Source organism: Oncorhynchus masou, chromosome 9, assembly GCF_036934945.1.
Source record: "Oncorhynchus masou masou isolate Uvic2021 chromosome 9, UVic_Omas_1.1, whole genome shotgun sequence".
Taxonomy (NCBI): domain Eukaryota; kingdom Metazoa; phylum Chordata; class Actinopteri; order Salmoniformes; family Salmonidae; genus Oncorhynchus; species Oncorhynchus masou.
In genome coordinates, this window is record NC_088220.1 from 47,826,941 (window position 1) to 47,843,476 (window position 16,536).

Sequence of the window (16,536 nt, forward strand, 5' to 3'; positions counted from 1 at the left end):
ATCTGTTTTTACCTCGGTCCAATGTTTTGGATGCAATCATCAGCAAAACGAACAGTAACGCATACAATATCGCACAACAGGTTGAAGTCAAGAGGGGTTTCTTTGCCATCATGCCATCAATGGGTTCACAAATACGAACGGAGCAATAGAAGGCACCCACAAACCCGTACAGTCACCATCTTAAAACGATTTATATGTAAACAGAAAAGGCTTCCACTCTTTATGTGCATGTGATGCCCAAAAGACGCTGCTGAATAAGGTGGCTAGGTGGAACGCACAACAGTATTGTTGGCCTATACGCCTACAGCTGGGAGCGGTTGAGGATGGATGGCTTATTGGTGAGTGTTGCCTACTCAAGTATATTTGCCATTGCTAAAGCAACTTGAGTTGTCCTAATGGTCCACTCTTTGTAGATGTTTTTATTTTATTTTTTACTGGTCAAGCCATAACTGAGCGAGCCAAATAAAACATTTTGGTTGTACTCTATGTCTGACGCGAGCCCATTCTATTTCAGTCTGACATAAAAAATAAATCTATTAGCTTTTATAGGTTGCGCTTTTGTGTTTCATGGTATGACGTTGTATATTCCCCACAGGCTTTAAATGGATGGTTTTGACCATATATGGTTCATTAGGGGCGTTTCTAAATGCAAACAGCCAAGGTCGTGCACTAGCACTGAGGCGGAGAACAATTGGTATTTATCAATGGTTACCTCCTACTGGTGTGCTTATGACGCTTGTAGTGTTGTTTCATAAGTCACACATTTTCTATGGGTATGACCATTCTAAATTCCGTTTAAGTAGTATTTTAGAATAGTTTCTACTCAATGTTGATATGAAGCCCCAGGAGTTCTCTTACAAAAAGCTCTTACTTTAAAATAGCATTATTTTCATAACATTAGTGTGGAAATAACTTTAAACTGGAATATCACAGTTCTTACTGAACTGCACCTTTTCAGAAATAACTTATCCGGAGGACAGCTCTACTCGGTGTTAAATGTGTAGGCCTATATGAGACTCAGAATTGCAGAAGAGCAGTTTGTTTTGATAAAGACCAAGTAAACAGAACAGGCAGCTGAGTCTGGACAGTCTGTTTCCTCTCACTCCATATCCTTCCTCTTACATAACCCTGAACTGGGATCAGTTTGCATTCCTTAGGAGGACTCCTCAATCCTCTCTGGCATTAGTTTTCAGATCTTACAGTGTGGAGTATGGACTGGATGCTACTTATCCTTCTGGTTGTTCCGACCGTGGTCCATGGGAACCCGACAGTGACTGTCAGAACTGGGTCAGGACCACCAGTGGGGTCTGATCAACACCGAAACAGTGTTCCTCTGAGCGAGGACACACAGACAACTACAGAGGTGAGTGAGCTACAAACCCCTAGAATCCACTACTCAGAGGAGGCATATCAGCATAGGCCTACATAACATGCAGAATGAGTCTCCAGTTTGTTTTGCATGAAAATACTGCTTTGACTTAACCTTGTCCAGCTTCTTGTTGTGATACATATTAGATAGTATTTCACAACCAAGTTGTGCTTTCCTGTCTTCCAGATTATATCAAATTCAGGCAACAAAATTCTAACGTCAACCATACAACCATCTGCTAAATAAATGAAGGAACAATGTGACTCCCTGGTGAAACGGTTATTAAAAATAAATCCCTCAATGAAACATTCACTCTTGCGCAGACATTTAGAAACAAAACATGCCAATTTGAAAAATAAATCAAAGGAGTTTTTTGAGCGAGAATTAAGATGACTTTCGGGTATTAAGACATGTATAAAAGCAACAGATACTATTAATAAGGAGGAGCTAGAAGCATCTTATATGGTGAGCTACCGAGTGGCTAGGACAGGCAAGCCCCATACTATTGTGGAGGTCTTCATTCTTCTTGCTGCTGCGGATATGGCTGGGACAATGCTGGGGGAAAGGCCAAGAAAAACTATAAAGACAATGCCTTCATCAAACAACACTGTTTCATGACGCATCAGTGACATGGCAGGAGATGTTTTGAAACAATTACCGCTTCGCATAAAAGCCAGTGAATTCTATGCGTTACAGCTGGATGAGTCAACCGACGTGGCGGGCCTGGCACAGCTCCTGGTATATGTGCATTACGTTTATGGGGGTTCAATTAAGGAAGACATCCTCTTCTGGAAACCAGGAGACGATATTTTTTAAGTACTGGACAGCTTTTGTGGACTTTGGTGGTCAAGATGTGTTGGTATCTGTACTGATGGCGCAAAAGCCACAACAGGGAGACATAGGAGTGGTAACGTGCGTGCAAGCAGTTGCTCTCAACGCCAGTTGGGTACACTGCAGCATCCACTGAGGGGGTCTGGCTGCCCAAGGAATGCCTGACAGCTTGAAAGACGTTCTGGACACTACAGTGAAAACGGTTAACTTTTAAAGCATGGCCCCTGAACTCCTGTATTTTCTGCACTATGCAATGATACAGTGCCTTGCGAAAGTATTCGGCCCCCTTGAACTTTGCGACCTTTTGCCACATTTCAGGCTTCAAACAAAGATATAAAACTGTATTTTTTTGTGAAGAATCAACAACAAGTGGGACACAATCATGAAGTGGAACGACATTTATTGGATATTTCAAACTTTTTTAACAAATCAAAAACTGAAAAATTGGGCGTGCAAAATTATTCAGCCCCTTTACTTTCAGTGCAGCAAACTCTCTCCAGAAGTTCAGTGAGGATCTCTGAATGATCCAATGTTGACCTAAATGACTAATGATGATAAATACAATCCACCTGTGTGTAATCAAGTCTCCGTATAAATGCACCTGCACTGTGATAGTCTAAGAGGTCCGTTAAAAGCGCAGAGAGCATCATGAAGAACAAGGAACACACCAGGCAGGTCCGAGATACTGTTGTGAAGAAGTTTAAAGCCGGATTTGGATACAAAAAGATTTCCCAAGCTTTAAACATCTCAAGGAGCACTGTGCAAGCGATTAATATTGAAATGGAAGGAGTATCAGACCACTGCAAATCTACCAAGACCTGGCCGTCCCTCTAAATTTTCAGCTCATACAAGGAGAAGACTGATCAGAGATGCAGCCAAGAGGCCCATGATCACTCTGGATGAACTGCAGAGATCTACAGCTGAGGTGGGAGACTCTGTCCATAGGACAACAATCAGTCGTATATTGCACAAATCTGGTCTTTATGGAAGAGTGGCAAGAAGAAAGCCATTTCTTAAAGATATCCATAAAAAGTGTTGTTTAAAGTTTGCCACAAGCCACCTGGGAGACACACCAAACATGTGGAAGAAGGTGCTCTGGTCAGATGAAACCAAAATTCAACTTTTTGGCAACAATGCAAAACGTTATGTTTGGCGTAAAAGCAACACAGCTCATCACTCTGACCACACCATCCCCACTGTCAAACATGGTGGTGGCAGCATCATGGTTTGGGCCTGCTTTTCTTCAGCAGGGACAGGGAAGATGGTTAAAATTGATGGGAAGATGGATGGAGCCAAATACAGGACCATTCTGGAAGAAAACCTGGAGGAGTCTGCAAAAGACCTGAGACTGGGACGGAGATTTGTCTTCCAACAAGACAATGATCCAAAACATAAAGCAAAATCTACAATGGAATGGTTCAAATATAAACATATCCAGGTGTTAGAATGGCCAAGTCAAAGTCCAGACCTGAATCCAATCGAGAATCTGTGGAAAGAACTGAAAACTGCTGTTCACAAATGCTCTCCATCCAACCTCACTGAGCTCGAGCTGTTTTGCAAGGAGGAATGGGAAAAAAACTGAGAGACATACCCCAAGCGACTTACAGCCGTAATCGCAGCAAAAGGTGGCGCTACAAAGTATTAACTTAAGGGGGCTGAATAATTTTGCACACCCAATTTTTCAGTTTTTGATTTGTTAAAAAAGTTTGAAATATCCAATAAATGTCGTTCCACTTCACGATTGTGTCCCACTTGTTGTTGATTCTTCACAAAAAATACAGTTTTATATCTTTGTTTGAAGCCTGAAATGTGGCAAAAGGTCGCAAAGTTCAAGGGGGCTGAATACTTTCGCAAGGCACTGTACATACCGAAGTGCGCTGGTTATCAAGGGGCAAAGATGACACTTTTTTTTTTTTTTAAATTGAGAGATGAGCTTATAATTTTCTTTACTGACCATAATTTACACTTGTCTGACCGCTTGCAAGATGTTGAGTTTCTCACAGGACTGGCCTATCTGGCTGATGTTTTTCTCACCTGAATGATCTGAATCTAGGATTACAGGGAATCTCCACAACTATATTCAATGTGGGGGACAAAATTGAGGCTATGATTATGAAATTGGAGGTCTTCTCTGTCTGCATTAACAAGGACAACACGTGTTTCCATATTTTTTTGTGTGCAAATTAACTCAAGCTTACGGACAATGTCAAATGTGATACAGCGAAGCACCGGAGTGTGTTGGGTGCGCAATTACGGAGATACTTTCCCCGAAACGGATGACACAAACCACTGGATTCGTTATGCCTTTCATGCCCTGCCTCCAGTTCACTTACCAATATCTGAACAAGAGATCCTCATCAAAATTGCAACAAGCGGTTCGTTCTGGTTCTGTTAAAATGTAATTTAAATCAGAAGCCACTGCCAGATTTCTGGATTGGGCTGCGCTCAAGAGTATCCTGCCTTGGCAAATCGCGCTGTTAAGACACTGATGCCCTTTGCAACCACGTACCTATGTGAGAGTGGATTCTCGGCCCTCACTAGCATGAGAACTAAATGCAGGCACAGACTGTGTGTGGAAAATGATTTAAGATTGAGACTCTCTCCAATACAACCCAACATTGCAGAGTTATGTGCATCCTTTCAAGCACACCCTTCTCATGAACCTGTGAGTTATTCACAATTTTCAATGAACAAATAAAGTTTTATTTAAGACAGCATAATTATTGATTATTTGTGCCCTAGTCCTATAAGCGCACTTTCTCACTTCCCACGTGCCGGGTTGTGACAACTCCTCACACTCATTCTCATGTTTAATACATGTATCGTATAGTGTGTGCGTGTGGCAGGCTTGCAATGATGGCAAAAAAACAAATTTGAGAGTTCCCTGACCCTGGTGCTAGAGGGGGTACGCAGCTGGAGGTTGAATGTTTGAAGTTGTACGGGACTTTAAAAACTTTGGGAACCACTAATTAGATAAATCTTATTTAATCATCTTCATTATAACAACACCATGCTGTACATAGTACAAAACCAGTTCATATACATGCCCAAGTTGAAGTCCAAACTTTGAGCTCGCCTCAAGTCTTCATAATAACTGCTAGGCTGTGGGGACAAGACTGTTTGCTGGAGAGCCGAGGCCAAATGAAAATAGATACTTTAGGACAAGAGTATGACGGAAAACGAGGGTGAATCAAGGAAATCACTTAGTCATCTGTCTGACCATTTGTAGCATTTTGAATGCACATACGACATAATACACCCACCTTGGTAAGGCAGGGCCCAGTATGTTTACAGCAGGTTGAGTGCGGTTTGTGTTTGTCGAGCATTCCATTGCAGTACTGCAATGTGTTTACAATTCAGTGATTGTGTGTGTGTGTGTGTGTGTGTGTGTGTGGTCCACGCTCAGTTCTTCCACTTCCCCTTCTTGGCAGGCAGCTGTCCTGTTGACTCCAGGTATTTGTTGATGAGCTCCTCCTGAGTGCCAGGCAGACAGGGCTGGTATCTGCTGTACTCCATGGTGTACTCTCCTTTCCCCTGGACACAACACACACCCCCACATCAGTTTTCCAGAAAGGATCATAGTTAATTTCTTTGAACTAAAGTAAGTAGTCTAACAAAAACATTGGAAATACAAACTCAATATCATTGAAAATATATGGCTTCGTATCCTTTATTTTATGACTAATTGACGTCTTGACATCCGACGAGAGCAGCCAGTGCCTTACCTCTGTACAGGACCGGAGCTCTGTGGCGTAACCAAACATGTCATTCAGTGGAATCTGGGGAGAGGAAATGGAGATTAACCATCAAATACACAGTGACTGGACAGACGTTTAACCTATCCCGTCTTTGCAGAAATAAAAAGGCATAGGAAGTATGAGTAGGACAGAGCTGCACTCACATCAGCATACAAAGTAAAGTAGCCCTCCGCCCCATCCTGCCCACTGATGACGCCATGGCGACGGTTGACCCCGGCGATGACAGTCCCTTGGAACTCATCGGGCGCCACAATTTCTACTGACATGATTGGCTCCAGCACGGCAACGTTGGCCTTCTCCATGGCTACCGAGAGAGGAGACATTCAGTAGCTGAGAAGCATGGAAAAAGTATAGAGGGAGAACAACAAGTGTATTCTGGTTGGTTGACACCCACCTTGTTTAAGAGCACCCTCCCCTGCACGGATGAAGGAGATCTCATTTGAGTCCACCATGTGATGCGCTCCGTCTTCCAATAGGAACTTGATACCTGAGATCTTGTGACCAGTCAGAGGGCCTTTCTCACAGGCCTCTCTGAATCCCTGCAGGACAGAGTGATGAGTGAGGAGATGGAGAATGACTGACAGCGGTGGGCAAACTATGGCCTGCAGGCCCGTTCAAGCCGACCCACGGGAGGTCGGAGTTTTAAAAAAGTAAAAATTTAGAAAGGATAATGGACCGACATTTTCAACTGTGTGCAATTTTTGTAGGCCACATTGATTTTGACAAACTAATATGTGCAGCCCTCAATTTCGAAATACTAATGTGGCCCTCGAGCCAAAAAGATTGCCCACCCTTGGGGTATGAGATAAGAGTTCTACTATAATTTCTACCGGAATAAAGCAACAGGATTTAAAATATATATCTTTTTTTAAATGGGAATTACACTTACTCAAGGGCCTAGGTGATTTTCAGAATACAGCCAGACATGCTTACCTTCTCAACAGCCGGCACAAACTGTTTGGGGATGTTAGTTCCGACAGTCTGGTCTTCAAACTCCACTTTTGTGTAGTTCTCTTGGTCCAGAGGTTCCAGAACTCCTATCACTTTACCGTACTGCCCAGAACCACCAGACTGCTTCTTATGGGTGAAGTCAAACCTGCAGAGACAAGCATATCGTCAAAATCAGTCATTCATTCAGAGGATTTTCATTAAAGCATTGCTAGGTAAATAACTGCTATAGTTTCCCAAACAATCAATACTTACAAACAAAGTAGCTGTATGGTCATTTGCCATGCTTTTATGTTACAGTAGAGGGGGGAAATGTGTGGCCTGTCTCTTTAAAAAGGGGCGGTCCTAACTGAATTCCTGGCTTGGGAGGAAGCGGGAAGTTTCTACCCCTGCGTGTGGCTGCTCTTCCAGCGGTCTGAGTGTCTGCCAGCAACAGCCTCTCAACAGGCAGGGAGTCTCGGACTTTCCAGGCACAGGCAAGAACAGTTTCCTCCCTCTTCCTCCGACACTTTCTACCCTCCCCTTACTCACTATGTTTCTCTATATTCTCCCCCTCTGTCGTCTCCTTATCTAGAACTAGGGCAGGAACAGACTTCCTGCACCCACAGAGGTCAAAGTCCCATCAGAGCAAACACTCTCCCAACCCTCCTTGCTCTCGCTCATTCCTCCTGTTTGCTCTCATTCCCCTCTCTTCTCTCCGGTGTGGATTAGGTGAGGGAGGTGGTGGTGGAGGAAGTGATGATGACTGGCGTGCTGAACCCAAGTCACTACCCTGCCCGACGGGCAGCCACTGTGGTCCAACACTACCTGAACACCCGCTACGGCTCACCATACAGGTGGATATTTCTCAGCAAAGTACACAGCGGCAGCGCAGAGGTAAGAGTGGAGATGGGAAGATCAGCATACCTTGGGGAGTGTGTGTGTGTGTCGGGGGGGGGGCTCCAAAGCTAGGAAGGATCCTTGAAGAGGATGTATATGGGAGGTCATTGTGGATAAAAAGTCAGTTATCAACAGCCGGCACATTATCATATTTATGTGCCTGAAGGTTTCCTATTGATTATACGGCTTATTTTGACGACTGTTTTAATCAAGTGGTTCACCTCTCTCTCTCTCTCTCTCTCTCTCAGGATGTGGCAGAGATGAGGAAGTATCAACTGGAGCTTACCATGCAGGAAATTATCAGTAACGTAAGATCCGACACACATTCTCTGAGTGACTCACTATTGCACAGACAACAGCAGTCTGAATAAATACATGGTGTGCTCTGTAACCATGGCTACACTGCCACGGTGATAAATACGCCAGTGTTAGACAACCTATATTCCCCTCTCCTGCATCTTCCCCTCTTCTCCTAAAATACTGCAACACCATTCCTTTCCCAAACACTCCTTTCCTATTCTCCATTTTCTCCTCCCCACCTCAACCCCTCACCCTTTCCTCTCCCTATAAAAGGTTTCGGGGCAGTGCTCTGCAGAGCTCCTCTTTCCAGGAGGAGAGGGGCAGAGTGCTCCCCAGGTCCAGGCCTCCTGTGAGGGACTGCTTCAAAGCAACACCACGGCTCAGGAAGAGGCCTTCTACCAGCAACACAGAGCCAGCAATAACATGGTGTCAGGAAACGATATACCAGGTAGATATAGAGACACAAATACACACAACTCCGTCAGCCTTAGCATAATGTCCAAACATGACAACCACTCAAATTACTATTTTTGTTCAGACTATGGTCCATTTGTGGTCTTTCTGACCGTTATGTGTTTGTGGTCTCTTTGACAGACAGCTACGGTCACATGGAGCCCAACATGAAGCCCTTCTGGCACCTTGGGGGTGTGGCCTCCAGTTTCATCATGCTGAGGGAGTCCAATGAGAGCACGCTTTACAACATGGCCCAGGTGGCCAACTTCACACAGCTGGTGAGCAGCCAAGAGAGAGGTCGAGTTCCCGCCCGACTAGATACGCAGGCATTGCATCAACCAATGGTTACGTTCCACGCCATCAGATTGCTATACCATGTGGTTAGCTGATATGTTAAATACCTATCCAGGCCTGGTATGCTTTGGCAATGTAGTCGGACAGTAACTCGAATATTACCTCAGTGTAACCATGGAGACATCTGCCCAATTCCAAATTGACCCATAACTCCCGACCCACACACTTTCTGTCCATCCTTCTCACACTAGGAGACCGAGAAGGACCAGCTGAGGGTTAACTACCATGTCCTGCTGCATGAAATGATTTCCCAGGTAACTAAAACATTCTGCCACCCGTCTTAACAGAACATCGGACATCATGTTTATTATTATATAGGAACATTCTTGTGTGTGCAGGAGATCATCCACTGGAAGCTGCTAGTCACCTGGTCCCCAGAACAGGGAGTTCAAGTCCTGCAGACTGAGCTGCAGCCAAAGTGCCACAACTGCGAGGCTCCTCCAAACACCACCAACTGAGATACACGGCAAAAATACTCCTCAGCCTTACTCAAAGTGCTGCAAAGAAAAGTATAGCACATCTTTCTTAGGACTTGAACGAAGGGTAAAAAGCCACTTTCTACCTGCTTTGAAAAGCTGAGCTTTACACATCACACTCGTCTTAGCTTTAGTAATAATGTTTCCCTTTGCCACTACTGCGTCAGAGGAGAGGATAGGGCACACGCCAATGGCCTTACTGCAGCTATGCGAATGCACTGCTTTTACGGTGTCGGCTTGTAAGACGCTTGGTAAGATATAACACGTTTGTAAAAGCGTTTTCTGTTCATGTACTCTATTGATGAAGTATAGTGGTCTAATAAATGCAGGGTCGGCCCTCCGGCGCCCCTGATTGGCTACTACACCGCCCGCGGCACCCCGGCCATCAGTTCATAGCGTTGACGCAGTTCTCACCCCCACTCCATTCCCGCTTCTCCCGAAGTTCACTCCCACTATCCTTGGTAGCTATGGTGATGTGTGTGTTTATATGGGATCCAATTGTGAAACATTAATAAAAAATAATCTGCCAAATAAATGATTGTATTTTTTTAAGTTTGTGTGTGACGAAGATGATTAGTGATTAATTAAGGCAGTAGCCTAACCTAGCCTGATTAATGTTAGCTAGCTACTACTAGTGGATATCATTTTAGCGAAAAGTAATCTATAGAGATTTGAAACAATTTGCTACCATGTCTAAAAGACAAACTATCAGGAAGCAAAATATATATATATATAATTTTAAAGTGGCACTAAACCAAAGAAATTCGCTGGTGAAATGTATCAGTGTGGAGAATGACAAACATACGAGGACAGGCCATTCATTCGCCGAGAACAACGAGCCCCCGTTCGCTGATTCTAGCAGGGAAGAGGGCAAACCGGAGGAGTCCGAGCCATGCACTTCCACCGACGATGACAGCTCTCTGGCTGGACAAGAACAGGTGGTCACACCTCCAAACAATGCCGGCGAAGACCCTACTATCTTGGACCCAGATTCGTCGCTCCCTGTCCCCGATGACAGTGGTGGTGCTGCTGCTAAATCCAACTCCTAGGCAAAAAACATAAAAGATCCCGATGAGAGGCCAAAATATATGAATGGATCTTTATACGGGATATGTTAGTGCAGGCTGGGCCACATCAGGATAAGGAGGGGAATTTCCCAAGAGACGAGGAGCAACGAATGTTATCGGTGACCCACTACAAGGATGGCGAACGGGGAGAGACCAAGGCTTGTCATTTCCAAGCAAAACGATGCAGCCTTCTGTTTTTGATGCAAACTTTTTTTCACACGAGTGCAAATCTGCTCTAGTCAGGGAAGGAACCGGGGACTGGAAGAATCAGTGCCACCTTCTCAGCTCGCATGAGAAGTCACATGACCATCTAGATAGTTTCCAGAGGTGGAAGGAGCTGGAGATCAGGCTTGTGTTCAAGCAAACTCAAGACGATTTGATTTCAGGACCATGGACAGCTACCGAGAGAGAACATCGCTGACTGCAATGCAGCACCACAGCAAAAGGAGAGGCCACTATAGGTGGAGACTAAATAAATAAATTCTAATGTTGGACAATCAAATTCGATATGTAAATAAACTAAATTCGTTAAGGCTGGGTCATTGACATAAAGCTTACTTTACACTGCTCCAGCGAAACGAGGCCCGCCATGCATTTATGAAAGCACTTGTTTCCAAAGCTCAAATGATCTCTGTTTTACAGTTCTACAGGAATATTAAAATACATGTTAAATGTGTTCTATAAAAGTGTTATTTTAATTATAACAATTATGGGGTCGTGCCATGTGTGATAACAGGTGGGATATTATCAATAAGAAACTTGTTTTCCTACTATAGGTAGTAGGTTGCATAGTGATAGCGACAATGTAACTCTCCGATGCTGGGGTTAAAGTAAAATTCCCTTCTGCCTGGTAAGGGACCTTCTATATGTGCACGTGGCCACCAAAAATATTTATGGGCATAAACATAGAATTACAAAGGCAATTTGAGCTTATTTCTTCATCTTCCAAAAAAAGGACATCGTTTGCTTTATATTTTGAAATAAACACATAAAACGTATCCAGATTATATCAAGCGTTCTATAACAATGCTTAACTCTGTGATACATTGTTATTATTATTATTTTTTAATTTAACCTTTATTTCACTAGTTAAGTCAGTTAATAACAAATTCTTATTTACAATGACAGCCTACCGGGGAACAGTTAACTGCCTTGTTCAGGGGACGAACGACAGATTTTTTTTTTTACCTTGTCAGCTCGGGGATTCGATCCAGCAACCTTTCAGTTACTGGCCCAACGCTCTAACCACTAGGCTACCTATGGGGATATATTGATTCTTCTCTATGACAATCTCAAGCTAAACTGCAGGCTATAATATTCGAGGAGATAAAAAAAAAAAAAATGATTTTGCTATTCTGTCCCTATTAATTGAGCCTTTCTTTTTCTGAAAAGAGTAGATGTTTGTTTAAACCCAGTCAGCTTTTAGGGAAGCACTTCTATTGTTGGGTTATACAACGGACGAGTCGCAAGCAGTTGAAGTTTACAGTTTTCTGCGTCAGTAGAGCCTCTGTTTGGGTAACTTTTCTTTTTTTTTCTCACCTAGGGCGGCAGAACGTGCAGGGCATTGGCGATTTTGTCACTGTAATCAGATTGAAAATATTAGGCTATGTTATTGACATTGAACTGTTTATATAGCCTACTAACCAGATGTTACATTGTTTAATTTGTAGCATAGGCCTATTAATTGGGATGATATTATGTTATGTGCCTCCAACTTTTAGCTGAGAAAAGAATTGGCCCAATACCAAACATATTGGGGGCGGGGCAGATTTTTGTCTTAGCGGCAGAATGTCCAGGACCGGCCCTGAATGAAGCCATCACTGTAAACAATTGAATGCTTCTGAGAATGGTTCATTTGGACATCGTTGGCGCTTGTGTGTCTGTTAGGAGTGGTACTTACTGTACCGCACTGGTCACGCTCTCCCTGAAGGATACCTTTGGTTTTCCCATCGCACAGGGGCAGTTATACTCCCTCTCCATCCTCTACGGAAAGACAGCGAGAAAGTAAAAGGTCAGCTTGATTTACTGCACTGAAATGCCATTAAAGATTCTAGATGTTTGGAAGTCTAATACATTCAAGACAACTTAAGCCACTGTAAAAACAGGATGAAACAAAAACACTGCGGACAGAAGGATCTTCAGAACTCCGGAGAGCTGAGCCCTAGACTTGTACCTGTGAGTAGATCTCCAGGTGCAGCTCTCCCATACCAGAGATGATAGTCTCCTTGCTTTCTGTGTCAAAGTGGACCCTGAACGTGGGGTCTTCTCTGGTGAAGCGGTTGATACCTTTAGAGAACTTATCCATGTCATTCTGATCCACAGGAAGAGAGTTTATTATAGAGACACTAATTACTGATAATACATGCTCATATACTCTACTGAAATAGTATTGAGCCTTAGTATGGTCATTTAGACTCCTCATACTACATCGAATATGAGAGGGGCCCACCTTGTTGGACGGCTTCATAGACATGGAGATGACAGCCTCTGGAATGTGGATGGACTCCTGTGGGAGAAACACATGTTGAATGATGCTCAAGGTCATAACATTATAACAGATTGCGTCTTTAAATACATGTTAGTGAGTGCTGAATGGTTGTTTATCTAGTCTGGACAATGGCCATAGGGATGTACCATGGAGAGGTTGGCGCTGGTCCGGGAGGTGAAGGTGTCTCCGCTGGCACAATCGATCCCAAAAAGGGCACAGATGTCCCCTGCATACACCTCCTCCACATCCTGACCAAACAGTTTGACGACACCAAATTAAGAATTGTTTCAGTTATAAAAACGTATAGATAACGTTGCTTGTAAATCGTGAGATGTTATCACTAGGATAAGTCAGGTAGGGGGATCTGGGTCATTGGTTCTGGGTGGTAGAAACAAACTAAAAAACAAATACGGAACATTACCGTTCTAACCAATCAGTGCTGTGCCTTTCATAGCACTGAATCCGTTGGTCTACTCTATTTACATTCACTTCCTGGTTCTCACCTCCATCTGGTCAGCATGGAGACGCACTAGCCTCTGCACACGGACCTTCTTGCCAGTGCGTGTATTGATGATATACTCTGTCTTCTTCAGACAGCCCTGGTACACACGCACGTACGTCAGCTGACCAAACCGACCCGCCTAGAACAGAGTAAGGTGGAAGAGAGGAGAGAAAGGCCACAATCCCCATATACGGTTTATCACACAAATAAAGTGTATACAGTAAAAGTGCCAGATTACTTGCTGAAGATGGTTTGCCACACAGTGTTTGAGCGCTGTGATGTGTTCACCTCCAGTTTGAAGGCCAGGCCAACGAAGGGCTGCGAGGCGTCTCTGGTGGGATCCATCAAGATCTTAGTACTGTCACTGGACTCCCTGACACAAGGGAAACAGCACAAGGACAGTGGTGAAATCTTCCATTGACATCAATAGATCAATGGCACAAAACGTCAAGTTACCATGCATTGTTCAAGTTTGTCCCCGAGCCCATACTCTGACCGGATTTTGGCATATCAATTCATCATTCAAAGATGGCCGTGTCATATTGAATGGTGCCAGTGTTTAGGCACAGAGGTCATACTCACTCATCGTTGAAGAGGGCGTAGTTGTTGACCTCTGTGGGGTTGGGCAGATAATCCAGCACTGCGTTCAATAGAGGCTGGACCCCCTTGTTCTTCAGGGCAGTTCCCACCAGCACGGGGCTGAAGAGCCGCTGCACTGTGGCCTTGCGTATGGCTGTCTGTGGTAGGAGAGACGGGAGAGGTCAGGGCCCAGGGGGCAGAGTTCACAGGTCATAGCAGAAAAACATGACTGATGCGGAAGATCAAATTACATCATTTATTGCAATGTCCCAAGACATAATGAACAGAGACACACACACACACACAAACCTTGAGTTCTGGCACGGTGGGGATCCTCTCCTCCAGGAACATCTCGCCCAGGGTCTCGTCAGCGTTAGCCACACACTCCACCAGCTCCTGTCTCCTGTCTGCAGCTTCCACACGGAACTCCGCCGGGATCTCATCTAACCGAATATTCTGTCTGCAGGAACCACAGAGGACAGGAGGAGTTGTCTTTTTTTCGTACATTTTTTCTTCTTCCAGTTAAGAGGGTTGCCAGCTATGGAAATGTTTCAGGCCTGAATGTAAGTAATCTCTAAATGCCTGCCGTTATCACACATTCTCCATTCTCTTACCCGAATGGGCCCTCGAAGTACATGCTGCGCTCCTCTATGAGATCTATGATGCCCTTCATGTTCCCCTCCAGACCGATGGGGATGTTCACAAAGGCTGCGTTGTGGCTCAGCTTGGTCCTGACAGAGGGAACACAGTCGGACTCAGAACAGAGCTTATGGAAAACCAGATTAGTCGATCCGTCTACTCCACAGTATCTGTATATCTGCTGACCTCATGGCCTGCAGGGCGCGGCTGGGGTTGGCTCCCATGCGGTCCAGCTTGTTGATGAAGGTGAGGAAGGGAACGTTGTAGCGTTTCATCTGTCTGTTCACGGTCAGGGTCTGGCACTGGACCCCTCCAACTGCACATAGGACCAGGATCGCCCCGTCCAAAACACGCAGGGCTCGCTCCACCTCGATGGTGAAGTCCACATGGCCTGGACAGGACAGAGAGGAGGAAACTGGGGTTAAAGTCAAAAGAAAAAATACATCTTAAGTTCAACAGCTGTTGGCTACACTAGCATCGATCTGTGACCTATGGTATATACGTCAAAAAAAAGAAGAAAAAAGAACCTGGTCATAAGATCTGTGTTGCCACTAATGCAAATCTTTCTGCCAGGTACAACCATACCTGGGGTGTCGATGATGTTGATGTTGTAATCCTTATAGACGGTGTATGTGGCAGCTGACTGGATGGTGATGCCTCTCTGCCTCTCCAGCTCCATCGAGTCCATGGTGGCCCCGACTCCATCCTTTCCCTTTACCTATAGAGTTAGAGGGAACCACAGTGTGTATACAGTATGTAAAAATAAACACACATAATAGTATTAGTCTGTCTGTCTGTGTCTCCCTCTAAAACACGCAGGCAGGCGGGCGCAAACACACACTTCAACTAGCTACTGCAATAAATCAGAGCCTGATTATGATCATGATTAACTCACCTCATGGATCTCTGCTATCCTGCCCGTGTAGAAGAGGACGCGCTCCGTGAGTGTGGTCTTCCCCGAGTCGATGTGCGCCGAGATTCCGATGTTGCGGATTCTTTCATTGGGGACGATACCAGAGGAGCATGACCGACAACTGTTCATCAACACCTACAAAATGAAGAAAAAAAATTGACATCTTTCAGAATAGTTTCTATATTATTAGCTAACGTTATACAACGCGAGACAGGACAGCCAGTGGTTAGATAGCTAACCTAGCGTGTCAATTTCCATCCCTTCCCCCCTGTCCTATTCTCAACGGCTTGGGGTATTTTCTTACCTTTTTTAATGTTAGTGTTCCCGGTTTCCTTAAATGTGTCTGACCTAAGGTTAGTCCTGCTTTTAGAAGTCGCATTTTGGTGGTAGACAGGACGGGTTTAGCTCCGTTTACACAACCCCCACTGGATGTCAGTCAACCCGTGAAAGTCACCGTACGGCACGCCGGTTCGTTGTGAAACATTACTTCCTGGACTACGGCATGTCTGAGGAGTCAAACTTGGGGGGGGGGAGCGACAAATCCACTTTGCCAAATTTAACAGTGACTCACATTGGCAAGGCGGACAAACGTGTGCTAGTTCACTCCCAAAAATCCAAACGTAACCCCAGACAAAGCTATCTACACTGAACAAAAATATGAATGCAACATGTAAAGTGTTGGTCCCATGTTTCATAATCTGAAATAAAAGATCCCAGACATTTTCCATACACACAAAAAGCATATGCACACATTTGTTTACATCCCTGTCAGTGAGCATTTCTCCTTTGCCAAGATAATCTGTCCACCTGACAGGTGTGGCATGTCAAGAAGCTGATTAAACAGCATGATCACTACACAGGTGTACCTTGTAATGGGGATAATAAAATGCCACTCTAAAATGTGCAGTTTTGTCACATAACACAATGCCACAGATGTCTCAAGAGAACATGCAATTGGCATGCTGACTCCAGGACTGTCC

At 44.5% G+C, this 16,536-nt stretch overlaps 2 protein-coding genes across 3 annotated transcripts; one reads left to right on the plus strand and one right to left on the minus strand.

Moving 5' to 3' along the window:
* The first annotated feature begins 1,112 nt into the window (after positions 1–1,112).
* Positions 1,113–9,903, plus strand: lxn (latexin). 2 transcript variants are annotated; one of them, XM_064974207.1, is made up of 7 exons: positions 1,113–1,363; positions 7,618–7,782; positions 8,034–8,093; positions 8,359–8,533; positions 8,680–8,816; positions 9,084–9,146; positions 9,231–9,903. In XM_064974207.1, the coding sequence occupies exons 1-7, from the start codon at positions 1,211–1,213 to the stop codon at positions 9,348–9,350; spliced, it is 873 nt and encodes a 290-aa protein (XP_064830279.1). In that variant the 5' UTR covers positions 1,113–1,210; the 3' UTR covers positions 9,351–9,903. The 2 variants fall into 2 exon arrangements, with proteins under 2 accessions (XP_064830279.1, XP_064830281.1); XM_064974209.1 differs by lacking the exon at positions 1,113–1,363 and adding an exon at positions 7,266–7,382.
* gfm1 (G elongation factor, mitochondrial 1) lies at positions 5,170–16,043 on the minus strand. The gene is made up of 18 exons (XM_064974206.1): positions 15,861–16,043; positions 15,539–15,691; positions 15,229–15,361; positions 14,830–15,034; positions 14,619–14,735; positions 14,314–14,464; positions 14,008–14,162; positions 13,714–13,798; positions 13,427–13,564; positions 13,070–13,171; positions 12,885–12,941; positions 12,609–12,746; positions 12,336–12,418; positions 6,892–7,054; positions 6,353–6,497; positions 6,102–6,262; positions 5,926–5,979; positions 5,170–5,734 (listed from the first exon to the last, which is right to left on the minus strand). The coding sequence occupies exons 1-18, from the start codon at positions 15,933–15,935 to the stop codon at positions 5,603–5,605; spliced, it is 2,247 nt and encodes a 748-aa protein (XP_064830278.1). The 5' UTR covers positions 15,936–16,043; the 3' UTR covers positions 5,170–5,602.
* Positions 16,044–16,536: the final 493 nt, after the last annotated feature.

What these genes read in the sequence shown, in the direction of transcription:
- lxn (XM_064974207.1), top strand. Translation starts at nt 1,211, where the DNA reads ATGGACTGGATGCTACTTATCCTTCTGGTTGTTCCGACCGTGGTCCAT. An exon ending in TACACAGCGGCAGCGCAGAG is followed by an intron (nt 7,783 to 8,033) that starts GTAAGAGTGGAG and finishes TCTCTCTCTCAG; the next exon opens with GATGTGGCAGAGATGAGGAA. An exon ending in TGCAGGAAATTATCAGTAAC is followed by an intron (nt 8,094 to 8,358) that starts GTAAGATCCGAC and finishes TCCCTATAAAAG; the next exon opens with GTTTCGGGGCAGTGCTCTGC.
- gfm1 (XM_064974206.1), bottom strand. Translation starts at nt 15,935, where the DNA reads ATGCGACTTCTAAAAGCAGGACTAACCTTAGGTCAGACACATTTAAGG. An exon ending in CAACATCATCGACACCCCAG is followed by an intron (nt 15,035 to 15,228) that starts GTATGGTTGTAC and finishes TGTCCTGTCCAG; the next exon opens with GCCATGTGGACTTCACCATC. An exon ending in GCCTGGCCTTCAAACTGGAG is followed by an intron (nt 13,565 to 13,713) that starts GTGAACACATCA and finishes ACTCTGTTCTAG; the next exon opens with GCGGGTCGGTTTGGTCAGCT.